This window comes from Zalophus californianus, chromosome 10, assembly GCF_009762305.2.
Source record: "Zalophus californianus isolate mZalCal1 chromosome 10, mZalCal1.pri.v2, whole genome shotgun sequence".
Lineage (NCBI taxonomy): Eukaryota > Metazoa > Chordata > Mammalia > Carnivora > Otariidae > Zalophus > Zalophus californianus.
In genome coordinates, this window is record NC_045604.1 from 69806106 (window position 1) to 69832761 (window position 26656).

General features: G+C 62.9%; 1 protein-coding gene across 2 annotated transcripts; it reads left to right on the forward strand.

Annotated features, from left to right (window-relative positions):
• On the forward strand, positions 1-24821 carry CAPN15 (calpain 15). Of its 2 annotated transcripts, none has more exons than XM_027613292.2 (12): positions 1-157; positions 17366-18839; positions 19677-19885; positions 19963-20146; positions 20224-20447; positions 21262-21387; positions 21445-21612; positions 22014-22175; positions 22480-22712; positions 22817-22983; positions 23067-23245; positions 23322-24821. In XM_027613292.2, exons 2-12 carry the CDS (start codon positions 17388-17390, stop codon positions 23497-23499), a joined length of 3282 nt encoding a protein of 1093 aa, XP_027469093.1. In that variant the 5' UTR covers positions 1-157; positions 17366-17387; the 3' UTR covers positions 23500-24821. The 2 variants fall into 2 exon arrangements, with proteins under 2 accessions (XP_027469093.1, XP_027469091.1); XM_027613290.2 differs by lacking the exon at positions 1-157 and adding an exon at positions 9330-9389 and having other exon boundaries at positions 21460-21612; positions 23322-23499.
• Positions 24822-26656: the final 1835 nt, after the last annotated feature.

Here is a 26656-nt window from a genome sequence, read left to right on the forward strand (position 1 = left end):
CCGGGTCGGGGCCGGGCCGGGCCGGGCGCGCTGCTGCTCCGCCACTCAGCGCGGGAGGCCGGCGGCAGAAGTTGTGGACCGGCCGGCGCAGGCGAGCAGGCCCGGGGCCGCGCCGCCCGGGCGGCGGGAACTGAGGAGGCGCCGCCAGGTTGCGGAGGTGAGTCCGGCCGGCAGGGCCGGGCTGGGCCGGGGGCGCGGCCTGGACCCCCACCGGAGCCCGGGCCCGGCGGGCAGCGCGTCTCGCCGTCGGGGGCTGTCCCCCACCCCTACCACACCGGCGCCCCCCGAAGCTTTGGCCGCAGCCCGGGCTGGGCTGGGGGCGCCGCTGAGAGGGGAGCGGGCGCGGACCCGGGTCATCTGGGTCACTGGGAGACCAGCCCCGGGGTGCAACGGACACCGGAGGCTGCCCCATCCCCTGCCTGCCCTTGAGTGCCCTTACGGTGCAGGCACGTTCTGATCCCGCCTGCGTTCCGGGACGTGCCCCCCGCTGCCCCCCGCTGCCCCCCGCTGCCCCCCGCATCCCTCCCCACAGAGGGACCGCGGGCACTTCCCGGGGGCGGCCCCCACCGGCCGCCCCACACTTCCTCTTCCCTGTTCCTCTGGTTTGGCTCTGCGGCGGCGGTGGAGTTACAGGGGGGCCCGAGAATGGTGACCAGGCTGCTGGGCAGCCCCTGGCTCTTCCTGCTGGCCTCCCCTTTTCGTCCTGACCAGGGAACCGTTGTGGGCTCAAGTGTCCCTGACTGGATGGCTCTCGGGGAGGCCCCCTTATAGCGCGGGAGTTTGTGAGCAGACTGCAGGCAGCAGGACCCCTGCGAGACCAGGCCTGGGAGTTTGGGGTCCTGCGGAGGAGCGAGCTGGGTGCCCAGTGGGGCCTGCACTGGGGCCAGGCATGCAGGGCGGCGTGAGTCACAGGTCATGTCCAGAATCCCCTCCGTCCCCGGAGATGGGGCTAGGGGAGGAGTAGGGGTAATTCCATCCCTCCACTCCCGAGTGACTCCGATGTGAAAAGAGAGAGAGAGAACTCAAAGAAGGAGGGCTCCAGACAGGCAGGGGAGCTGCGGACTCAGCTTGCAGGAAGCCGGCTCCGCCTGGCCTTGGGTTGGGCGCTTCTTACTTCCTCTCAGGTCATTTAGCTCCCAGAAGGGGCACTTCTCTCCCCTTCCCTTCTGCATCTCAGATCTCTGGAGCTGCTCCCGAGCCATCTGGCTGGTGACCTCATGACCTCCTGAGAGCCAGGTGCAAGCCCTGCTGGGCCCAGGGCTCAGTGACCACACGGCTAGGCCATGGGCTCTGAGAGCAGGCAGTGGCCGGGTCCTGAGTGCTCTGCCCTGCACCACAGAGGTGATGGCTGGCTTGAGAGTGGTAACGTTGGCCGAAGCTCCTTGCACTCACGGCCTGTGTCCAGCTCTCCAGGCCCCTGTCATGGCTAGCCCCGGGGGAAACCCTGCTTTCAGACAAGCAGACCGAAGCCAAGGGGCACAGGGGGATGCACATGCAGGTCTCTGACCTGACGCACGAGGCTGCCTTTTTACCGCCTTCTCATCACACCACCTCCTGAATGGGTCTTATATATGCGTGGCAATTGGAAGGGAGCATTCTCCTGCCTAAAAATCCCTGGAAGACTGCAACTATCTTTCACGGGCCCGTGGTGGGTGAAGAGCCCGAGGCGGTAGCCACCCACAGTCTTGCAGTCTGGGCGCAGAGCAGCCCCGGGCCCCCCTCGGCGTGCCACCTGCACTTGCCAACTCAGGCACAGACGGTGCTGGAAACGCAGGGGGCATGGTTAAATGGGAACGGTCTGGGCTCTTTGAAGAACATGGCTACAGGAACCAGGAAGCACTGGTGACCGGTCACACGCATTCACAAGCATCCTGCCGCTCTGTGCCGGACTCTGAGGCTGCAGTGTGAGGCTCAGGTCGGCGTGGGGACACGCGCTGGGTGGCTTTGGGGGTTTCTTCCTCAGACCAAAAGCCTGGGCCCAGACCCCCAGCAAGGACACTCTCAGGCCCTGGGCGTGTGGAACGAGCTCTGGGGTCGGCCCTGCTCCTGCTCTCCCCCCGCATCTGGACTGCTCCTGGCACCGCCTCGCTGCTCTGTCCCTCTGGTCGCACCCTGCACCCCATTGCTCAGCACCAGTACCCCAGAAGTATCCCAGAGTAGGACTGTGAGCGTGTCTGTTCCCTAATCTGTGCCGAGCTCCTTGGCGTGGACCCAGGACCCCCCACCTTCCTCCCTTCCTGCTCTGCTGAGAACGACCAAGAGACCTGTGCCAAGCTCTGACCCTGACCCTTGGCCCCCGTCCCTGGCTCCCGTGCTGCTCAGCATTGGCCCAGCCACCCTGAGGAGGTAGTCAGTGAACGTCCTCTGTCAGCTCCTTGTTGGCAGGCAGCCCCATCATCCCGGGGCAGTCCAGAATGGCACCCTGCAGCCTTGCGGGGGATGAGGAGTGGACTTGCTGGCTTCCATCCTCTTTGAATGAGCTGGAGGGAGGCTGTGGGGTGAGGCTGGGCTGCCTCCACCTCTTAAGCTTGGAGACCTGCCCAGCCATACCCTGTCATTCTGTGGATCCTGGCAGCAGCCCAGGGAAGGGTCTGAGAAGGGGTTCTGTAGACAGCTGTGTTAGTGCCACCATGACAGGGACGGCCAGGTACAGGGGAATGGGGGCTATGGGAGGACGGAGGGGGGTCCTGGCCCAACACAGACACCCCAGGAGGGGCCAGTGGGGAAGTCAGCAACTCAGTCCCCCTGCAAGGACTTGTCTGGGCACCAGGCGTGGATTCGCAGGAGACCGAGTGGAACGCGTGCGTGTAGCGGCCTCAGCGTCTCTGTGCTGGTGCGCCCCATCAGTCTCAGCAGCTGCTCCACGCCGGCTTGCTCTTGCTTCTCCCCACGGTTGGGGGGTGCTTTGTCCCCACCCCTCTGGTGGCCAGGCTGGGGCATGTGCCTGGACAGTGCTGCAAGAGAATCAGGAGGAAAGCAGGTTAATCGCTACTGCCTGGTGGTGTCACGGGTGCCTGTGTGCACTTGGCTGCCCCTTCCTGCCCCTCCCATGCTGTCACCACCCAGACCTGAAGCAGTGCGAGTTCCTTCTTGCCCTCTGTCCCCTTAACATCTACGCTTCTCGTAAAAGTTGCCCTTTGGAATTAAATTCACCTTGAACCCCAGGACCTTCTGCCCTAACCTGATATTCCCTTCCTCTATTTAATAGGAGAGGGGACATGTTCTAGAGCGCTGCCACTCTGGAAAGGTGGCTGCAGAGAGGCCCAAGCTCATGGGGCCCGGACCGCACGGCTCCACGGCTCCCCGACTGCCCGTCTTCCTTGGGGTGAGCTGAAGGCTCAGATGCCCCCATGACCCCCTGAAACCTGGGCTGCCAGTGAGGCCAGAGGTCACCAGGCTGCCACCTGGCAAACAGAAACACAGAAGTACCTAAAGTGAGAATGCACATCTGGTGCCGTTTCTTTCTCTGTAGACAATATTATCTGATGTTAAACAGTATCGAACTCGTGAACTAGGAAACTGAAATCCTGAGAATGTCCCTGTTGCCCTGAAAACGCTGTTTTGGAAAATGTAATTTCCTTTTTTGTGATGCACACTTGAGGTGGCGTATGACCCCACAGACACAAAAGGACGTGCAGTGACCCTGTTCCCTCTGTGTGGGCAGCGCCAGCCCCCACACATGAGTGTTCGTCTGGTTTGAGAGGCCCATCTACTCCCCTCCCACCGTGGTGCCCCAATGTGCCCAGGAAGCTGGGGGCAGGGGGTAAGCTGCACAGCGAGGAGCCCCGACTGCTGTTCCGGCCCTGGCAGCTGGAACCTGTGGGGAATGCAGTACCTGACAGACGTGGAAGAGTCCAGAAATGCCAAGAGTGACCACCACCCTGTAGTGTGCTTAGGCAGCAGGTCCTGGTCAGGAGGGCAAGGGATTGGGACAGCACAGTTCCTTTCAGGTTTGCTCAGGAAGTGCTGGTTACCCTCTCAGAGCCCACGGCTTTAAGCCCTAGACTTTTAGCCCTGACCTCTCTGAGGTCAGCAGAGTGGTGACGTTGCTTCTTGGGGTCAGCAGGTAGGGGTGGCTGGCCTCACTGTTTGCCTGAGGGCAACAGTGAGCCAGGGGAGGAGGCCACAGCAGGGTGGAGCCTGGGCCCTTGTTCTGGCCTGAAGGACTGGAGGGGAGTGCGTGTGCCCCTCCTCACCAGGGTCCTCGTGCTACAGAGAGCAAAGCTGCTCGACTTGGGGTGGTGGTTGCCCCATTGGTGGGTAGAGTGGCTGGTGATTCTGGGATCTGAGTCCAGGTGAATCTCAATAGCTGCCTGGCTGCTTGCCTGGAGCCCTGCCCACTTGGGTACCTTTCCCTGGCAACCCCCACCGTGGGCAGAGCCAGGCTGAGGGAGGCCCTGTCCCCTGGGGCCCCAGGATCTTGAACAGCCCCATCTGCCACTCTGGCCGGCCCATGGAGGTCAGGGGTTTTGAACTAGGCAGTGCGGAGCTGGCTGAGCAACACGGTTCCTCTGGAGCCTCCAGCCTCCTCTGGGTAAGGGACAGATACAGCTTCTAAAGGGACACAGTCCCTCGGCCACCAACCACGGGAGCACGCCCAAGGAGACCGAGGGTCGTTCCGTGTCTGGAGGTGGGAGGCAGAACCTGGACCAGTGCCTGGTTGGCACACATTCCAGTGGACTCTGGCTCATGCTGATAAGCCTGGGGGTGGGTCTGCAGGCCCAGGGCCAGAGTCCAGAACCTTCCAGGAAAGGGAGTGCCCTCCAGGTGGATGGTGTTACTGGCAAGCCTGCTGTCGCTGAGTCTTTTCTTCTGCATGGGGAGGGTCTGGCGTCTGCTGCGCCAGGAGAGCCCTTTCCCAAGGACTGGGTACGTCTGGGCTGCAGGTTGTTTGCGGAGTGGCAGGGCGTGAGTTCAGTGTGGGCAACCCCTCTACCTGCGACAGTTCCCTGGCCTCTCCTTAGAACCCCTGCCCTGACAACGTCTGGTTCCCTCGGGCCACCTTGAGTCTGAGGTGTGAGACCGTGGTCCTGTCTTTGCAGGGCAAGCTGCAAAGCAGATGTGTCTCGTCGGGCCACGTCTGCCACGCCTTTGGTGTTTCTTCCCCAAAGGAACCTCCACGTGCCTGATGGCCCATCCCTGATCCTGCACCCTGAGGGAGGATGCTGTCCTGCCAGTCCTGGGGGGCAGGGAGGTTGAGGTCTGGACCTCCCCAGGGGGGTCGGGCCTGACTTCACTCAGGCTGGAGCCTCCTGTCCTCAGGCTACGGGAGAAGTGCCAAGCAACGGGCCTCGTGTCTGGTGGGTGCGATTCTGGGCTTCGGCAGGGTGGCCCGTCAGGCACAGGGTGCTCTCCCAGCAGACCACTGTCCTCCGTCCCGCCCCTGTGCCTTGTCCTGGGGCTGACTGTAGGCAGCCTGTCAGGATACCTGCAGTTCGTGAAGGCACTGTTATTGTCAGATGGGGAGATGCACGCTGATGAGATTTAAGATGTGTGCCCTGGACCCCGGGCGGGGGTGTTGTGGAGTTGGGACACAAAGTTCACCACCACCCAGGGTGAATTAGCACGGCATGGGGAGTGTGCACAGTACGGATGTGGTTGTGGGTGCCGTGTGTTTGTGGGGGAGCTGGGCAGAGCGTGTGCACACGGAAAGAGGCATCATCAAGCAGCGTACATCTGTGCGGAGCCCAGACTGTTGTTACACGGGACTCAGGGGCCCCAGGAGTGTGGGACCGACTCTTTGTGCCCCCCAGGCATGGGACAGAGTGGGCCATAAATATCCTTGATCAGGACCTGGGGTGTGGCCTACATGGTGTTCCCCTTCCTGGCCTTTACTTGCCCAGGTAAATTCTCACTTGGCAGAAACAACTTGGCTGCATCTCTGCACCTCAGCACCCTGCCCCTGCTCCCCACCCCCTCAGGGGGCCCGCAGGGGCAGGGAAGGGCAGGTGGGCTAGGGGGAGGGGTGGTGGGGTACCTGCCGTGACCAACCCAGGTGCTCCCCACATGGGTTCTTAAAGAGGGGCCATCCTGGCCCTTCGTGTGCTCCTCACTCTGCGTGGATCGTCCCCTGCTGCCCTCTTGGAGTGCCATGCCAGGCACCTGCCTCAGCCCAGGCTGGGGGACAGGCCAGTCAGCCTCTGATGGTTAACCCCTTCGAGGGATGGGACTGCAGCCCCACCTCCGTGGTTCCCTGAGGCCAGATCTGCGCCACTGCCCCGTTTAAATCTAGGGCAGCAGCTCCCGAAGGAGGGCAAGGAGGAGCCGTGTGGCTGGTCGGGCTGCAGACAGGCGCTTTGCCCTGCGGCGCCATGTTGCAGAGCCCCCGCCCCTTTGAGTGATGCAGGAGGCTGGTGTCAGCACCGTGTGCACTCTGGCTTCTGCCCAGAGACACGTTCTACATCATACTCTTAAGGCACAGCAGCCAGAAAGTGCGCCCTGAGTGGGCAGGGTTCAAGCGTTGTTGGGGGCCTGGCACACAGTGGAGGCCCGATGGGTGTTTGCTAAATGAGCAGAGACACACAGAGCAATGGGTGGTGTGCCCCTGGCACCTGCAGGGCTGGCCCACGTCCCATGCTCCCACCTGGAGGAAGCAGGCAGGCAGCACGGGGGGCTTTGTCCACCCAGCAGGCCCTGCCGGAGAAGAGGGCCGTATGACACTTGTCCCACCGGGGATCGGGTTTGCTCTGCCCTGTGGGAGGCCCTTATGTAGCTTTGTCTCAAGTTGCAAGGCCTGGGGAACAGGGTGTGTGAGTGTCCCCGTGCCCGGTTATTCTGACGTGGAGCCAGGATGAGAGCCAGGAACTGGCCAGCCTGCCCAGCACAGTTTCCCACACATCACCCTGTGCAGGTGGGACTCTCGGGGTAGCACGGGGCTGGTGGCCCCTGGGGAGCCCTGCTCAGCCAGCGTACTCCTTCATGCGGTCTCATTCCCAGGTCCTCTCACCACCCCCAGATGTTGGGGTGCTGTCATCCCCAAAGATCCCCAGACAGGCCCTCCTGAGCTGGCTGCTCTCTGGGGAGCATTTGTCCTTTCAGCCCGCAGGGACAAGGATCTGTGCTGCCTCTGCCCTCCAGGAGGGGCTGAGCTACCACCATGCAGCCTACCCCTGGACAGGCCTCCCACCTGCCCCAGATGGGGCATGCAGGGTCAGAGTTCCCTGAAGATACGTCAGGAGGCTGGGCCACAGGGTACAGCTGCTGCTGGGCTCAGGGGCCACGTGCTCTGCCGCAGGTGGGCATGGGGGGCCAGCATGCTCCCTGAGCACTCCCTGCCCCACTGCTGAAGACCAGGTTAGGGCATTCGTGAGGACCAGGTGGGTCCTTGATGTGCTTCAGGTAGCACGCCCGACCTGGGCAGGACACCTGGGAAGCCTGGGTCCACACCCTCACTAAGCCTCAGGGGACATAGTGCTGGCACTGGCTGCCCCCCACCTCGCCCTCTGCCCTCCCGGGGGACACAGGCAGAGCTCTCTGTCAGGACCATGCCAGCCCTGGAGCCAAGCACGAGCAGTTCCATCCCATGGCACCTCCAGTGGGCCTGGCTCCACCTCAGGCCTCCTCTGCCCAGGATTTGGCTATGAAAGGAGCATCAGAAATGCTCTGGCTCTTCCTAGGAGGGGCTCCTGCGCGGACTGGAGCCCAGGCGTCCCAGGGACTGTCGGGGTCTGACCTAGAACCGTGGGAGAGGCAGGTGTCTGCACTGACCCTGGCTGGTGAGGCACTGACAGCTGGTGAGCGTGCCCAGTGTGGAAGCCACCCGCATGCACAGCTGCTGCCTCGAGCGTGGCTCACCCACGAGGAGAGGGGCGTGACTACGGTGGAATCCAGAGATCTCGACTGAGAACAAAGTGTCGTGCAGCTCACACGTGGTTGTACCTAAGTTTCATGCTGACGCGGAGATACGTTGGATGTTATGAGTTACAGAAGATGATTCTTCCAGGTTCCTTTTATCTGTCCGTCTTTCCTTCTTCACGTAGCTGCTAGACGACGGTCGGGTCTGTGGGCCAGCACCGACAGATGTTCCTCACAGGTGCTGAGGGGATGGTGTCAGCTTTGCAGGCCACAGGGCCTCCACCTCCTCCACTCGGCTCTGGTGGTGCCCATGGGGAGGCCTGAAGGGCAGGAGACATGCGAGGCCACCAGGCCAGTCAGGGCAGGGCTGCTCCATCTCACACACGTCCCCAGGCCTGAGTAAAGCCCATCTGAGCGGATTCTCTTGCTATACAGACGACTCGGCTGATCTGGCCGGCGCTCATACGGGTCTGGGGGCCCAGACTTCTCCCGACCCCGGCCTCCTCTTCCTGTGTCACTTGGCCCCCGCCAGCCTCCAGAGCCGAGCGGGCTGCCAGTCCTCCTTGGCCCTGAGCCTGGCTGGGACTTGCCTCACCTGGATCGAGCCAAGAGGCCTGCTCAACCCGTGGGGGGTCAGACGGTTTCCCCTGAGTGCAGGCCGTTCCTGCCAGAGGCCTAGCCCCCCTCCCCAGTCGTTCCTGAGTCACCCATCTCTTTTTGGGCCATGGAGTCTGTCTGGCCTGGGGAGGCTGTCCCTCTGGAAGGCTCTAGAAGGGATGTGGTAGCGACTGTGCCTGCCTCAGAGCACCATGGGGTCTCTGCCGGGCCGTGTGGGCACTCGGTGCCCTCCTCCCAACGGCCATCCTGCGAGGCCATCCCAGCTCTGCTGCGCACACTTGCTTGTTTCTCCCATTTCCTTTGGCCACATGCCCCTCAGTCCTTTTTTCTGCAATAAAGCATGATTGTGTGGTTTCTTTCTCACTAAGGGTATGGCTGACTCCCTTTGAAGACCAGCAAGTGGACATGTGGCCAACCCCTCTGGGTGGTTGAGCGGTTGGAGTTGGATCTCAGGAGCAGAGCAGGGGCACTGGTGGTGGGGCGGGCCTCGGGCTAGGAGCTGCAGCTCTGCACCTCAGCCCTGCTGGGACCCTCGGCTATGGGGCCTGGGTCCCCGAGGCCACTGGTGCACTGGGGAGCCCACCCCCAGTCTTTTGGGGGCTTCTTTCCTGTGAGTCATGCTGTTTCTCCTGTTTCTCTTTATTCTCTCTCTGTGTTTATTTCTGTTGTGTGATTGACCAGCCCGGCCGCCCTGTCTCCGGCGTGGGCGCTGTCCTCCCTCCATGCTCCACCTCACCCACTGTGGGCCGCGTGTGACCAGGCCCAGGTCTCAGCGCGGCCGCCATCGCGGGGGCCATGGGGAGCTCCGCCTCCTCGCTGGCCACCGAGACCGAGTCGGACCACGGCTTCCCCGGGGGACCGCCTTACCCCGGGCCCCCTGCAGCAGCCGGCTGGTGTAGGAGCGGCCCTGGGGGGCCTGTCTGGGGTGGTGCCCTGGTCACCCGGCAGCACCAGCCCCTGCGTCCCCGGGCCCGAAGGTAAGAAGGTGGGGGGGGTGGCCCGAGGGGCGGGAGTGCTGTTCTGTCGGGTGGCCCCTTCCATGCTTGCAGAGATGGGGCCCTGTTTCCAAGAATCCTTGGCAAGTTGCTCTCCCCAAAGGGCCCAAGACTTGAGAGGCTCTGGGGTTCTTCTGGTCCTGGTGGAGAAAATCTGGGGTGGCAGCCCTCCCCACAAAGCCGGGTGGTGTGGGCTGTGGCCTGCCTGCAGGGTGCATGGCTTGCTCAGTCAGCTGCTCCTGCCGAAGCTGCTCTGGAGATTTGTGCTTGGGGTGGGGGTGCAGGGGAGGGCACCAGCCCCTGACCCCTCTGTGTGCATGGTGCCGCTGCGCTGGCAAACCTTCACGAGTCGCCTTCCTCCAACTGCGGCCATGGCCGGGCTCCACCAGGCTTCCCAGCCTAGCTGCCCATTAGATAAGCTGGAGAGCCTCCCCTCGGGAGTTCTGGGATGACTGGTGTGGGGCAGCCCCCGTCCATGCCCACTGCTCAGGTCTGGGGGTGCTGGGCCCTGACGTCCCAGCCCTGCCTTTAGCCCATCCCATGGCCTCGCTGGACAGGGGCACCCACTGCTCCGCAGACACTCAGTTCCTCCAGCCTCGGGTGGAGGCAGTGGTAACGGGCTCTCCCTGTCTCAAAGGCACCTGCCATGCTGCGCTTGGCCGTCACTTCCTGTGGACACAGCTCACTTGTGGAGGACAGTTTCCTGGTGTCTGGATGGCAGGCAGGGTCCTGATGGGTGTCCCTTCTGGGATGGCTTTGGACCCGAGGCCTGAGCCCTCAGCAGCTAAGGCGCCTGGGAAGTGCTGGAGGAAGTTAGCAGGGCCCATGGGGACAGCAGGAGCACAGGGGGCCTGATGGCCAGTGAGTGGCCAGAGCCAGCGATGTGGGTTGTTGGGAGTTCCCTCTGCGTTCTCAGTATGGTACAGGTGATGCACTAGTGGACGTCTGTGCCTTTCTGAAACAGCTTTACTGAGATGGGACTTGCGTGCTTTCATTCACCCCTCATAAGTGTGCGGCTGCATGGCTTTGGTCTTGGTCGTTTATGGAGTTGCTCACCCACGTGTCCCCCAGGGCTCCCAGGGCCCCCGCCTGTTCGCCACCCTTCCCCAGGCAGCCACCCTGCCTCCTGCCCATAGATTTGCCTTTTCTGGAAATGTTATACAAGTGGAATCCAATAATATCTGGTGTGCCTGGCTTCTTGCACCAAGCGTAATACCCTCATGGTCCATCCATGCGGTGGTGGGCACCAGAGCTTCGTTCCTTTTATAGCCCAATAGTAAATACCCTGTTGTAGGGATGCACCCCATCCTGTTGTGTCCATCCCTCAGGTAACAGACATTTGGTTGTTTCCTCTTGGTTTTTATGAACTGGTCTGCTGTGAGAGCATTCATGTGCAAGATTTTGTGCGGGCGCGTTTTCCCTTCGGTGGGGACCCTGGGTGCACCTGCTGACAGTTACTGGATCCTGCCTGAGTTTCTGAGAAACTGCCAGGTTGCTTTCCACAGCGGGTGCACCATGGTATCGTATTGCCCATGGTATGGGGGGGCTCCCATTCCTCCCTGTCCTGGCCAACACTTGGGACCATCTGCCTGTTTGATTCCAGACGTCCTGGCGGGTATGGGGCGCTGTCCCCACATGGCTTGGTCTGCATCTTCCCAGGCCTTCATCTGTCCACACGCTTTTTACAAATGCCCATTTATTTCCTTAGGATAAATTACTAGGAGTAGAATTACTGGGCCCTGGCTGGGGACTGGCCCCCAGGGAGCAGCAGGCCAGGTGTAGACCCCGTGGGGTTTGCCAACCAGCTCCCTCCGCACTGCGCCCAAGGATTCTGAGGGGCATGCGTGCGTCTCACTTGGGATCCTGGCGCACTCTGTCCAGCCAAGTCAAACTTTCTCATTCTCCTGGCCTCCTGCCAGGTTCTTCCCCCAAGCTGGGGTGCCAGCGGCTCCTTCCCATCGTCCCCGGCAGCCGGCCAGACCCAGGGGCACTCAGTGTCTGCCTCTGGGAGCAGCAGGTGAAGCAGGAGGAGGTGCTGCAAACGACCTTGAGGAGTTCACAGACATCCAGGCTCCGGGGGGGGTGCTGCACGAGGCAGATGGCAGGGTGAGGGGCAGAAAGGCTGGTGGCCACACACAGCCAGCCCGACAGGGCCCCTCCCCACGCGTGGACGCACGCAGACACGTGTGGGGTGCTGTGCCACCGTCTGGAGGGGCAGCTGGGCATGGGCACACTGATGGGCACGGGGGACCAGAAGGCACTGCGAAGAAACCGGCAGGCGCAGCAGCCCCCGCCGCTCACGGAAGAGCCTCCACGTCCAGCACGCTGGGCTGGAACCACCCCCTTGCACTGATGAGGCTGGGGGAGCCAGGTGTGGGCGTGGTTCCCCGTAACCCACCACCAGGCCCTGGAGCTACTCACCCTGAGCCATAAGCAGTGCACGTGGACATCATCGCCTGCAACCCGTGGGGACACAGAAACGGGGAGCATGACTCAAGGCTGGCTGAGGGTGGCCCCAGAGGAAGGCGCCCAGATGTACCTCAGAGCCACAGGGGTCAGAGGTCAGGCCGCCACGGCCATCAGGGCATCCAGACCTTTTGGCATTGCCTGCCCAGTTCTGGTGGCTCCCCCGAGGTCCTTAGGTGTGGATGCCACTTACTGCTCTTAACTGTCTGGGCAAGAGCGGCATCCCCCCAGGACTGCGCTGCACCCTGCAGTGGTGACCAGTAGCTTACGTGTTCCTGCAGATGTGTGTTCTGGGTACTGGGGAGACTTGACCGTGTGCCCCAAGAGCAACTCCATAGCCTCCCTTTTGAATTGGAACAGAGTGCTGGCAGTCCCCAGATTATGGAGGGCACAGCAGGAATTTGGTGTTGGGGTTTTCTGGACAGTTGCCTCAATTTCCAGTTGACTTGGCCTTTCTTTCCATGGGCAGCTGGTTCCTCCCAAGCTGCGACCCAGTCTGTGTGCTGGAGTCTGTGATGTCGTGGGGTTTGGAAGTGCTTTTCCTCGGAGTCTGCCTTGGCTCTGGGTTCCCTACGGTGTTGCTTCCGCCCAGGCTGCTTGGATGCTCTGGCCTCTCTCAGTCTCTCCTGAGCCCTCAGCTCCTGCCCAGGCCCTGCGTCATGTTGGGGTGACCCCAGGGTTGTGGAGTCAGAGAAGGTGAGACAAGCGAGGTGAAGGTCAGGGGCCCGTTTCAGGCTCCTCTAGTCACCCAGTCACTGACCCTGGAGCCACTTCTCCTCAGGCTGCCCAATGACAGCGAGGTGTGGCCTGCAGGGGTCGGAGAGGGAACACGGCACCACCCCGCCGCCCGTCCTGGGAGCCCTTGTGCCACGGCCGCATCCCCAGAATCCTTATTCTAGCCATGGGTGCCTCTGCTTGCCCTCTGTGTCCCCAGGGCAAAATTTGAGTTGTAGGCACTTTTGCCATTTAAAGGTTTCTGAACACCAGACAGAATCTCCCTGATGTGCTTTATCCACCATGAGGGCTGTGACACGTGCCCTGTCCCACCAGTGTCCCCGGGTGCTGGCCAGGACTGGGGGGCACTGTGCTCATGTTCAGCTGCGCCCAGGCCGTGGACTGGCCAGCTGGCGGGTTCGGAGGGTAAACAAGAGTTGGGCCCCCTCCCTCCCCAGGCTATCCTTGCTCAGTGCATCTGGGATCCCCAGAGCCCTGGAGCCAAGGGCAAGGATGTCCTAGGAGGGCTCTCCTGCACGGGGCACAGGGGCCTGGGCCTCTTCTCTGGACACCCCTCCCATGGGCAGATGGTCTGCAAAGTGTCAGACTAGTTCTGCTGGTCCCTGTGACCACGCCAGGGGAGATGTGCGGGCTGAGCGAGCGTCCCCTGAGCCTGGAACTGGGATGGAAGCAGCTTGTGTGCACGCATGTCTGTGGGACCTTCTCTGAGTGGGGGGTGGTGTGGGGAGGGCCCGGTGGTCCCCAGGAAGATTTCTTAGGCTCTCCGTAGCGCAGAAGCAGAGGCCAAAGCTGACCTGCCCCCCTCCCCGGTGCCGAGTGCCCGTGTTGAGCCCGGCCTGGCCCAACCACACCTGCTCACCCTGTGGCCCGTCTAGGCAAGGCTGTGGGAGCTCATGAGCCTCAGCCACAAAAGCTGGGAAGGTGGCTTCACGGAGTTGGCCCCGGCCCCTGGGAACCCTGTTGCTCGGGGAGGTTTTTTGATTTTTTTTTTTTTTTTGAAGAGGCAAGTTTTCTTTCTTCCTGAACGAAAAGGGTTTGGTATCAACACGGCGTCAGAAGCATAGACTTCATGCCTTGTAAGGAACAGTTGATTTCTGTGCTGGGCGGAGCAGCTACAATCAGTGGAGGAGACTGTGTGTCCTGGTGTGCAGACACTGCCTGGCGCCCAGATTAGCCTTTGAGAAGCGGATCAAGGGGCCAGCCCCACCCCCAGCCATTGACCCGTCTCCGGCAGGAGGAGTCAGGAGCACCCACCTGCACTAGACACGTACACACACACACACACCCCACAGGCCTCGCTGGCCACCTGGGGGGACCATGTCTCTGTGGCCTCACCCAGCATGTGGGGCCCATGGCCATCCCTGCAGGCCCATCCGCTGAGGCACAGATCTGACCTGGGACAGGCGCTCCAGGTGGGGTGGGGCACACTCTCCAGTGTTGCTGCCCTGCAGCACCCATCCTAGGAGGAGCTCAGGGTCCCCCAGGTCTGCGTGTTGCCAGCACTTCAGGACAGGCTGCTCGGGACCAGCTGCTAGCAGAGGGGGCCCCACCCTTTCTGCCACCTCCTTTGGCCTTGGACACCCTCCTGCCCCACCTCCCCAGTGGTCTCACTGGGCTGGGCAGCTCCCCACTACAGCCCCAGGGGGTTGCCGGGTGCAAAGCACACCTCGGGCTCGTGCTGTGGGAGAACAGGTTTGCATGTTGCTTTGGGACCAGGCGGGGTGTACCTGCAGTGGTCTGGGTGGGCAGTGGGCAGGTGAGTGGAGAGGGCCTGCCCCTCACGGTACAGCCTGTCCCTCCCTTGATCCACCTGTGCCCTGGGCTCAGCAGGAATGTGCCCGGTGGGTGGGCCTCAAGCACCGTTGAATTGTTTTTGTGGTCAGATGCCAACCTGGGGTCCCCAGAAAGACCAGATAGGCAACTGCATTAGGGGACCCAACTGGCAGCCCTGAGTTGGGGTGATCCCCACCCACTCATGCCCTGGCCCTCCCCTCAAGCTCTCACTTTTTTTTTCTTTTTGAGATGAAATTCATATGACATAAAGTAACAATTTCAGAGGGCCTGACACACATTCACACTGTGTGTCCATCACCTCTACCCCGTCCCCAGACGTCTACATCACCCTGTGTTCCTTACGAAGCTCTTCCCAGGCCCTGGGGACCACCAGGCTTCCCACTGCCTCTGGATCTCCTGTCGTAAAGATTTCGTGTAAATGGACTCCTGTTTTGGATCTCGCTTCTCTCACTTAGCATGTTGTAGCCTGTATCAGAATGCCATTATTTCTTGTGGCTGAATAACATTCCACATTTCCTTTGTTTATTCGCTGATGGACGTCTGAGTTGTTTCCACTGCTTGACTGTTGTGTGTAGATCTGCTTTGAGCGCATGTGTGTTTGCCAGGGTACCAATTCTCAGTTCTTTGGGGTATGTACCCGGGAGTGGAATTGCGGGGTCAGATGGTAACTCTCTTTAACTTGCTGAGGGCCTGTCAGACCATTGCAACTGAGGCAGTGCAGGGGAGGGCTCTCGTTTCTCCACGCCCTCGTGGTACCTGCTGTCCTCTGTGGTTTGGATTCTGGCCAGCTTTAGTGGGTATGAAGTGGTATCTCTTGAGTTTGGTTTGCATTTTCCTGATGGCTGGTGATGCTGAGCATCTTTCCACGTGCTTCCATGGCCACTTGCGTGTCCTCTGGAGAAATGACTGCTGCAGCCCTTTGCTCATTTTTTTACAAGGGTTTTTGTTGTTGTTCAGTTGTAAGAGTTCTTTATATTTTCTGGATACAAGACCCTTATCGGACATGATTTGTAAATATTTTCTCTTATGAGTTATCATTTTTTCATCTGTGCCCTTTGGAGCATGGAAGTTACTCATTTTGATGAAGTCCAGTTTTTTTCCTTTATTTGCCTGTGCTTTTGGTGTCACATCTAATAATCCATTGTCAAATTCAAGGTCACGAAAATTTTTTTTAAGATTTTCTTTTGAAAGAGAGAGCACGTACAAGCAGGAGGTGGGCAGAGGCACAGGGAGGAGAGAATCTCAAGCAGGCTCCCCGCTGAGCAGGGAGCCCGATGCGGGGCTCGATCCCAGGACCCTGGGACCATGACCTGAGCTGAAGGCAGAAGCTTCACCGCCTGAGCCACCCAGGCAACCCCAGAATTTTTCTTTTAAAGGTTTCATTTTCAAGTAATTTCCACACCCAAAGTGAGACTCGAACTCACAACCCCAAGATCAAGACTTGCATGCTCCCCCGACTGACCCAGCCAGGTGCCCCTTGAGGTCACAGAATTTACTTAGGTTTTTTTCCTAAGAGTTTTATAGTTTTCACTTCTACATTTAGGTTACTGATCCATTCTGAGTTAATTTTTGAATACGGTGTGAGGTAAGGGCCCAACTTCATTCCTTAGTGCTTTAGGTCCTGCGTTCCCAGCACCATCTGTTGAAGAGACTGCCCTTTCCCCACAGAGTGGGCTTGGCCCCATTGCCTAAAATGATTTGACCAAAGGTGGCTGGCTGGCTCAGTCAGTAGAGTGTGAGAATCTTAATCTTGGGGTTGTGAGTTCGAGCCCCATGTTGGGCGTGGAACCTACTTAAAAGAAAAAAATAAAAAAAGAAAATGACTTGACCATATGTGAGGGTGTGTTTCCGGGCTCTTCAGTTCTGTCCTCCTGGCCACACAGACCATAGGCAGACTTGTAGTCTGTCCTTGTGCCGAGACCACCTGTCTTGATTTTCCCTCTTTTGAGACTGTTTTGACTACTTGGGGGTGGGGGGGTGGGTCCTTGCAGTTTGATATGAATTTCAGAATCAGGTTTTTCCATTCCTGGGGCAGGGGGGAATTGGGATTTTGATGGGGATTGCATTGCACCTGTGAATTTGTAGGTCTCTTGGGTGTCATGGTCATCTCAGCTGTATTACAGCTTCACTCTGTGAGCACAGCGTGTCTGTCTGTTCATTGAGGTCTTCTGTGATTTCTTTGAGTCATGTGTTGTGTTCAGAGTACAAGTGTTCTCCTCTTTTTTAAAATGTATCCGTAGGTATTACATTGTTTTAGATGAAGTGATACTGTTCCCCTAACTTCACTTCTCTGGGCTGTTCGGCTGGCTGTCCGTTGCTAGAAATGTAGCTGATGGTTATATGTCAGTCTCATGCCCTAAGATGTCCCTGGATTCATTTATTAGCTCTAGTAGTTTTTTTTGGTGGCTTCTTGGGACTTCTATGTGTAGGATCATGCTGTCTGCAAACAGAGGTAGCTTTACTTCTTCCTTTCCCAATTGGATGCCTTTTATCCCTTTTTCCTGCCTAATTGCTCTGGCTGGGACTATGGTACAGTGCTGACTGGCAGTGCTGAGCTCCTGGTCTTGGGAGGGAAGCACGCAGTGTGTCACTGCTGGGTGTAATGTTTGCTGTGGGTTTTTGAGGATGCCCTTTATCCTGTCGAGGAAGTTCACTTGTACTCTTTCCTGGAACTGATCAAAGACTGCCTCCCCAGCAGGGCCCCATGGCCACTGGGATGGTGTGGCTCTGCCCCGTGTCTCTGTCCCCACAGGTCCACCCCTCCAGAAGGGGTCTGAGGACACACCGGTGAGGTCCCTTGGGGACCCCTAACTCCTCAGAGTTCTTGAGCTCCTCACAGACTGCCCTCTTGGGCCTGACGTCTGTCACAGTCCAGAAAGGCAAAGATCCTGTGGCCCCTTGTCCCAGGTGGAGACTTGGGCCCTTGTCTTCAGGCCTGCACTGATCGGGACCTTCCCTTGCAGCCACACACACTCGCCTGGGTCCATGGCCACGGTTGGGGAGTGGTCCTGTGCGCGCTGCACCTTCCTGAACCCAGCCGGCCAGCGCCAGTGCTCCATCTGCGAGGCCCCCCGGCACAAGCCTGACCTCGACCACATCCTCAGGCTCAGCGTGGAGGAGCAGAAATGGCCCTGCGCCCGCTGCACATTCCGGAACTTCCTGGGCAAGGAGACTTGTGAGGTGTGTGGCTTTGCTCCAGAGCCCGTGCCTGGCGCCTCCCTGCTGCCTGTCATCAACGGGGTCCTGGCGGAGCCCAGGGCCAGCTGCAAGGAGGAAGCTGGTACCGTGCGGACAGCGGGGCTGGCGTCCGCAGAGCCGACTCGGGGGCGGCCCCAAGAGGACGCGGACGAGGAGAACGCGGAGCCTGAGCAGGGGGAGGAGGGGCGGGCAGCAGAGCCCGGGAGCGGCTGGGCCTGCCAGCGCTGCACGCTGCACAACACACCTGTGGCCAACTCCTGCTCGGCCTGCGGGGGCCCCCGGAAACTCTCGCTGCCCAGAATCCCCCCTGAGGCCCTGGTGGTCCCCGAAGTTGTGGCCCCCGCTGGCTTCCACGTTATACCTGCCCCAGCCCAGCCCGGGGAGAGCACTGAAGCTGACCCTCCCTCTGCCGCCGACCAGGAGCCCCCCCGGGCGCCGTCCTTCAGCCCCTTCTCACCCACCCTGCAGAACAACCCAGTGCCTCGTAGCCGCCGCGAGGTCCCCCCCCAGCTGCAGCCACTGGTGCCTGAGGCTACCCAGCCTTCGCCCTCTGCCGGCTCCAAGGGGCTCCCCCAGGGCCCAGGACGGACTGCAGCCGGGGCCTCCCGCCTGGCGGAGCTGCTGTCTGGCAAGCGGCTGAGCATTCTGGAGGAGGAGGCCGCCGAGGGCAGCCCGGCACCGCAGCGGTGCTGCTCCTGCCCCGGGCCCGGCCCCTCGAGCCCTGCCCGCTGTGAGGCCTGCGGTGCTGCACCGAGCAGCGATGTCATCGACCTGGCTGGGGACACGGTGCGCTTCAAGCCAGCCAGCCCCTCCAGCCCTGACTTCACCACCTGGTCGTGCGCCAAGTGCACGCTTAAGAACCCCACAGCGGCCCCCAGATGCACGGCATGTGGCTGCTCCAAGCTGCATGGCTTCCAAGAGCATGGTGAGCCCCCCGCCCGCTGCCCAGACTGCAGCGCCGATAAGTCTGGCCCCTGCTTGGCCCACAAGGCCAGCTGCCCCTTCCCCGGGGTGCCGCCCGAGCGCCCGAGCCAGTGGGCCTGCCCTGCCTGCACTCTGCTCAACGCACCCCGGGCCAAGCACTGTGCTGCCTGTCACACGCCCCAGCTCCTGGTGGCCCAGCGCCGGGGCGTTGCGCCCCTGAGGCGCAGGGAGAGCATGCACGTGGAGAAGCGGCGGCAGACAGACGAGGGTGAGGCCAAGGCCCTCTGGGAAAACATCGTGGCCTTCTGCCGGGAGGTGAGCGCCCTCAGGACGGTGTCCACGCTCCGGGGCTGGCTCTCCCCCTTCCCGTGGACCTCTTCTCTTTGTGCTTCCCCTGTCCCCCGGTCAAGGCGTTCGCACTTTCTGTCCTTCCCTGGTGTCCCTTCTCTGGCCAGGGAGAGGGAGGAACCACTTCCCCAGGCTCTGAGCACTGGTCTGGTCCCTATCCCCTGCATCTTGCCCCTTCTTCCTCTTTACCCATGGGGGTCCAACGACCCCATGGTCTGTGCTCCTGACCCTTCTTGGGGGTGATTTCCCATCGATGGTGAAGCCACAGGGAAGTGGGGATGCACGTGGAGGCTTCAGGCCAGCAGGTGGCCCCGGTGCTTCCTCCGGCCATGGAGACCCTGCTGAAACGGGATTGGGACAGTCCCTCACGCTCTTCTGCCCTTGGAGGTGTGGGAGGCCTGAGTCCAGGGCAGCATTACCGCTGGAGTCAGTTGGAGGGGCTATCTGGGGGCTTGTGTCCTGGCTTCCACATCCCAGCCAAGTCCCCACTTGTCTTATGGGGGCATTCAGCACGGTACGGGGAGCCACCAGGTTCCCTGCACGGCATGCCTACCAACCCGGTGGCCCCCAGGCTGGGGGCTGCAGTGTCTCCCAGGGGCGTGCGGTGTCCTGGTTGGCCGCGGTCCCCCATGCCTACATGGGGTGGCGTGGCTCACACGAGCCGTGGCCAAGCCTTCCACACCAGTCCAGGAGGCTGCCCACCCCCACCCTCTTTCTTGTGGAGCCTTTTCCGGGTGTTCTTCTGGGTAGTGGGTCTGGCCTCAGCCGGGTGGAGCCTGAGTGTGAGGCCATGGCCCCCTGCAGAACAGCGTGAACTTCGTGGACGACAGCTTCCCCCCGGGGCCTGAATCGGTGGGCTTCCCTGCGGGTGACAGCGTCCAGCAGCGCGTGCGGCAGTGGCTGAGGCCCCACGAGATCAACTGCTCCGTGTCCAGGGACCCCGGCGCCCCGTGGTCCGTGTTCCGCACTCTCCGGCCCTCGGACATCCTGCAGGGGCTGCTGGGGAACTGCTGGTGAGTTGGGCGCCTGTGGAGGGGCCGTGCAGTGGGCCGTGCGGCGGCGCTCACGGTGTGGCCCCGGCTCCGTGCAGGTTCCTGAGCGCGCTGGCCGTGCTGGCTGAGCGGCCCGACCTGGTGGAGCGGGTGATGGTGACACGCAGCCTGTGTGCCGAGGGCGCCTACCAGGTGCGGCTCTGCAAGGACGGCACATGGACGACGGTGCTGGTGGACGACACGCTGCCCTGTGACGAGGCCGGCTTCCTCCTCTTCTCCCAGGTGGGGGGGGGCGGGCACGGGGCGGGCACCTGGGTGCCGGCCAGCCTCAGGCCTCGCGACTCCGGCCCTCCCCGTAGGCCCAGCGGAAGCAGCTGTGGGTGGCCCTCATCGAGAAGGCGCTGGCCAAGCTGCACGGCTCGTACTTCGCCCTCCAGGCAGGGCGCGCCATCGAAGGCCTGGCCACGCTCACCGGTGCCCCCTGTGAGAGCCTGGCGCTGCAGGTCAGCTCCACTAACCCCCGCGAGGAGCCCGTTGACACTGACCTCATCTGGGCCAAAATGCTGAGTTCTAAGGAGGCTGGGTAAGAGGGGCGGGCGCTGTGGCGGTCAGCGGCGTTGGGAGGAGCGGCGAGATGAGGGGACAGCCAGGCCGGGGGCCTGGCACGGTGGGATGAGCAGGGCGCGTGCCCTCTGACCCACACCCTGCATCCCCACTGTTGCCAGCATCCCTCACTGCCGGGCCGGTGGTCCCGCCTGCTCGGGTGGTGGGGGGGGCAGGCAGGAGGCGGCTGCCCGTTGGCCTGTCCCTGCACCCCATGCCTACCACCCCGGGTGGAGCCTGTGATGAGCGTCATCCGCAGCTGGGCCTGTGATGACCGTCAGCGCCCGCTCGGAGCCGCACGGAGAGAGCCCCACAGAGGCACCTGCTGGGAGTGGGGTTTGCCTTCCAGGACCTGGCACACACGGGCCAGTGTGTCTGTGGGAAGGGCCCAGATCCTTAAGCCTGGGAGAGATGGCTCCTTAGTGGCAAGACCTTGTGCTTTCGGCTGGTATTGGGCAGTGTCGCCACCCTCAGAGAGCCACAGCCCTGAGCTGGCAGGGCCAGCCAGCCTCAGGAGGGTTCTAACGGACTGGGCGTGCCTGACCCCCACCCGGCCCAAGGCCTCTGAGCTTCGGGACCTCAGTGGAGGGGGCTGGGCCAGCACTTCCTGAGTCCCATGTGTCTCACGTGGGTCCCCACAGACAGGGAGGGGCCCCCTACCTTCCACTCCCCCCCATTCCCCACCTCCCATCCCCCCAGCCCGCTGGGGGGCAGGGCCAGCAGAGGCTCCTGGTTACTGAGGGGCCCCCAGTCAGGGAGCCTTCCCAGTCATTGAGGCTGCTGTGCCCACACAGGTTCCTCATGGGTGCCTCCTGTGGGGGGGGCAACATGAAGGTGGACGATGCTGCTTACGAGAGCCTGGGCCTGCGTCCCCGCCACGCCTACTCTATCCTGGATGTCCGAGACGTCCAGGGCTCCAGGTAGGGGGCGGGTGGGTGTGTGGTGGGGGCAGTGGCAGGCATGGCCGTGGCCCTCAGCCCTGTGGTCCGCAGGCTCCTGCGTCTCCGGAACCCGTGGGGCCGCTTCTCCTGGAATGGCAGTTGGTCAGATGAGTGGCCGCACTGGCCAGGGCACCTGCGCAGCGAGCTCATGCCCCATGGCAGCAGCGAGGGTGTCTTCTGGATGGAGTACAGCGACTTCATCAGGTACCTGGACCCTGCAGGCGGCGGGTGTGGAGGGTCTGCCCCATGGCCATCCCCGTGCTCATCCCCGTGCTCTGGCCACCTTCGCCCTGGCTGCCCCCCTTGTCCCAGCGTGCGGAGTCCTGCCCTGGGGAGCCCACCTGTATCTCTCTAAATCCAGCTCAGCACAGGGTGGGTGGGGGTGCGGGGCTTGGACCACCAGGGCTCAGCCCTCTCGGATCAGGTCTGGGACCCGGTGCCCCCTGGTGGTGTCCACGGGCAACAGCCGGGACCAGGGCTTCCCGGACACTGGTCCCAGGAGATGCCGAGCGTGGCCTGGGACAGGGACTGGAGAGGGCACAGGAAGTGCCTCCACCTGAGCTGGGATGAAAGCTGCCCCGTGCGGCTGCCCTTTCGCTCACTAGGTACTTCGACTCGGTGGACATCTGCAAGGTGCACTCGGACTGGCAGGAGGCGCGTGTGCAGGGCTGCTTTCCCAGCTCTGCCAGCGGGCCTGTGGGGGTCACTGCTCTCACGGTGCTGGAGCGCGCGTCCCTGGAGTTCGCCCTCTTCCAGGAGGGCAGCAGGTGGGCGGGGGTGGGGGCGGGGCGTTGAGCTGGGGGGGCGTTGCCTCTGGGGGCGGGGCGGCGAGCTGCAGGGGCGGGGCCGCGCTGAGGGTGGGGGGCAGGATGGTGAGCTGCGGGCGGGGCCGCGGGGTGGGGAGGAGCCGATGGTGGCGGGCGGTGAGCTTGGTAGGGGTGGGGCGGTGGTGAGCTGCGCTGCGGGGCGCGGCAGCGTGGGAGCACAGAAGGTGGCAGGCGGTGAACTCCAGGGGGCCGGGCCGTGCGGGCCCTGCACCTCCGCTGACCGCTGCGGTGCGTCCGGCCACAGGCGCGCAGACTCGGTGGACAGCCACCTCCTGGACCTGTGTGTCCTGGTGTTCCGCGCGTCCTTCGGCAGCGGTGGCCGCCTGAGCCTGGGCCGCCTGCTAGCCCACAGCAAGCGCGCTGTCAAGAAGTTCGTCAACTGCGACGTGATGCTAGAGCCCGGCGAGTACGCCGTGGTGTGCTGTGCCTTCAACCACTGGAGCCCCGCCGCGCCGGGCCCGCCGGCCAACACGCAGGGTAACCGCGCAGCCGCACCTGCACTCCCCACCCCGCCCGCACGGAGGTCTGCGCGTGCCCCCCACTCACACGCCCGCCCCCTGTCCCCCCACCCCGCCTCGCAGCCTCCAGCCCCTCGGCGGGGGTCCCACGCTGCACCCCGCAGCCGCCCGGCCACGTGCTGGCGGTATACAGCTCAAGGCTGGTCATGGTGGAGCCCGTGGAGGCCCAGCCGACCACACTGGCCGACGCCATCATTCTGCTCACCGAGAGCCGGGGCGAGCGGCACGAGGTGGGCCGGCCGGCAGGGTCCCGGGGGAGGGGGACGCGGAAGGAACCCCCGCCCCAGCCCACTCCTGCACTCTGTGTGGCCAGGGACGCGAGGGCATGACCTGCTACTACCTGACTCATGGCTGGGCGGGGCTCATCGTGGTGGTGGAGAACCGGCACCCCAAGTCCTACCTGCACGTGCAGTGTGACTGTTCTGACAGCTTCAACGTGGTGTCCACGCGTGGCAGCCTGCGCACCCAGGACAGCGTGCCCCCGCTGCACAGGTGGGCCCCGCCCCCGCCCTGCCCGCTCCCCCCCACCACCTCGCTTCCACTGGCCCTCACCGGCCCCCTCCCCCAGGCAGGTCCTGGTGATCCTGTCCCAGCTGGAGGGCAACGCGGGCTTCTCCATCACCCACCGCCTGGCGCACCGCAAGGCTGCCCAGGCCTTCCTCAGTGACTGGACAGCCTCCAGGGGCACCCACAGCCCCCCTCTCACGCCCGAAGTCGCTGGCCTGCATGGCCCCCGGCCTCTGTGACCCCTCCACCTTCCCAGCCCCCACGCGCACTTTATGAGGGAGACCCCAGCAGAGGACGCTTGAATCAGAATCTCAGGACCCTGCCCAGGGAGCCACCAGCTGCAGTAGCTCCCCCTAGGCCTTCCTCCCTGCCCCTCCCTCCTGCCCAGGGCCTCCCCGCTGCCAAGCAGAATACCTCGAACCCGCCTCTAGCGCCAGGGGCCTGTACACCAGCCCCTCTGACCGGCCACCTCAAGGTTGGGTTCAGATGACCAGGGCCAGGGTGAGGCTTCTCTCTCCCTGGGGGCTGAGGCAGCCAAGAGCCCTGCTCCTAGAACCACATCTGGGCAGGTCAAGGCCAGGACCCCAGAGTGAGAGCAGAGATCTTTCCCTTGTAGGGGTCAGGCTGGGGCTCCAGGGTGAAGAGCAACATGTCCTCTGTGATGATCAGAGGCTAGAACCCCACAGTGAGCAGGGTCCATCCCCGTCTGTGGGGTTAGAGGCTGGGATCCCAGGATGAGAGCAGGGACCACCTCCTTGGGGGACACGAGAGCGGGAGCTTTCTGTTCCCGGCTTGCCCCCAGAGCACATTTCCCTGCCCCCGGCCCCCACAAGGCAAGCAGGGGTCCCTAGAGCCCCAGCAGTATGTCCCAGGAGGCAGGTGCCTGGCGACCGTGGGCTCAGGTCCGGGGATGGGGGAGGTCCCAGCGGCCCCTCTGGCGACACTATGCAATTCCTGGAGCGCGTCCCAGGATCAAAGAAGCCATGCCCAGGGGCTGGAGGCCAGGGACTGTGGGTCAGGGTCCAGCCAGGCCCAGGCCCACCCTGCGGTTTGGTGAGGCGGTTTGTCCTCAGCACTACCTGACCTCTGCCAGGACAAGCAGGGTCCGGCAGCAATTCTGGGCCTCCCTGTCTAGGCAGAGGTAGGGCCCAGCAGCCCGTCTCAGCTCTTCCCCCACCTCAGAAGCCCAGGGACCTGAGCGGTCACCTGGCTACCCGGCCATCCTCTCTTGAGGCTGCTGTCAGACCAGAGTCCTGCGCCTGCCCTCAGATATCTGAGGCCAGCTTCCTGGGGGCCCGCCTGGCCTCAGTGCCCTGCAGCCCCCAGGCCATGGGCAGCCCTATGGGGCTTGGGGGGCCTTTTACACCTGGAGAAACATCGGGAAGCACGCCACTCCCCTTTGGGCCTCCTTTATATTCCCTCCTTTTACTCTGAGCTGTGAATATTTTTAACCCTGTATATATAGCCAGCTCTTCTGACACAGAGACTATTTTATCACTTGTCAGTCCCCATCCCTGTAGGATGGTTCTCCATGGGTGTTTCCAGACTCAGGCTCCAATGGACCAAATAAAAATTTTGTTTTGTAAGGGTGCCTCCTGGGTCTGTCTGCCGCCCCTCTCAGGGTCCCTGGGCTCCCACGCCCCCTCCACAGGCCGGGGCTGTGCTGAGGGGCATCCGAGCCTGACCCCGGGGCAGTTGGGGGAGAGGGCAGCACCTCAGAGGATGTGGCTCGCCAGCACCCCAGGTCAGGCTCACAAGGAGCCTTCAGGGGCGCCCTGCTTGCCGCTTGCGTGCGCCCTTGAAGGACTGGGTGTCCGGGCGGGGCAGAGGCTCGGGTCAGACCGCGCAGCGGTCAGCAGACTGGTCCCCACGCAAGCAGAAGAACAGCAGGTGCGCGGTTGCTCCTTGTGCGACATCTGCTCTCGGGGCGGGGGGTTGCTGTCTGAATCTGTCAGGGTCATTAGGCGGGAGCAGATGGAGCGAGGGGGCTGCACAGGGAGAAAAGTTTCCATCCGGGCTGGTTGGTGGCTGTCCGCTCCTCCTTGGCCCCAGCCGGCCAGCCCGCGTCCCCACCATCCCCGTGCTCGGGCGGCTGTAAGACGCCTGTCACAGTCCAGCCCATCGAATGTGAAAGCAATTAAAGGTACCAGCAGTGTGCGCTCCGGGCGGGCCTCGGGCAGCAGGATAGCTGCCACAGCACATCTCACGGGTGCCCTGCGCCGGCCACACTGCACCTCATCCCGTGGTGGGGGGGGCGCTGGGGCACGTCCACCTGGAGTTGGCGCAGGGCTGGCCCTGGCACCCCAGGGCGTCCTGGCAGCCTGGACCCACGATCCTCCCGGGGAAGGCTCAGGAAGCAAGATGTGGGAACAGCGGCTTCCCGCAGTCCTTGTGGTGTCAGGCCAGGCAGGGGTCTCCACTGGGGGCAGGGGACCGCGTGCCCACCCCCTCCCCTGGGACCCTCGCATGCAGGGGAGGGGGCTTAGCAGGGACACAGCTGGGAGGCTGGGAAGAGGGGCCAGGTGTCCCCAGCCCCAAAGGGCACACAGTGTGCGAGGAGGAGTTGGGGGACCCTAGACCACACCCTTAGTTATGACTTGGGAGCTCACGGAGGGTGCTGGCAAGGGGCCGAGGGGGGAGCTTGGCCTGGGTCAGGGGGCCCCTGGGGAGGCGGCTGGTGGTGTGGAGAGAGGATGGGGGACCGGCCAGCCTGGCCGGGGCAGGGACTTACCTGCCAAGCCCTTGGCCCTGACTGGCGGCTCATGGCTCCCAGGGCTGCCAAAATGGGGAGCAGGCACAAGGCCAGGGGCTGTCCCCCTCCTCACTGGTGGGCCCCCGCTTCCCACCTCAGCCTGCTAGGTCTCCTGCCTTCTGGCCACTGGGGCTCCTGGTCCTGGGCCCTCCTGCCCCTCTCTGCCTGCTGGCTTGGCTGGCTTGGCCCCGTGCCGCCCACGGCCCTCTCTCCCGGCCTGTCGTCCAGGCCGCCTCCCTGCCCACTCGGCCACCGCGGCCTTTTCCAGGCGGGCGGCGGTGTGTTCTCACTTGTGAGGCGTCCCTGTCAGAAGCACTTAGTGTACAAATTAGCCGCGGCCTCCTGCCTCCCTCCGCACGGCTGTGGGCGCTGGGCTGACAGGGCCGAGGCTCCGGGCGCTCTCCCGCCCGCCCCGGGCGCCCACACAGCCCGCGTGCACCCCTGGCCGCTGGCCCACGACTGAGCAGGAAGGTTGTTCCTCGCCAGCCAACCGGGGCTCCTCTCAGGGCCCCCAACCTTGATCCGGCCCCAGGGGGTGGGGGGGTGGGGGGGTTGGTGACTGCAACAGGGCAGAGCGTCCGGCAAGAGGCTGGGGGTCCTGAGCTCCAGGCCCGGCGCTTGGCTCTGCCCCAGAGCTGCAGTCC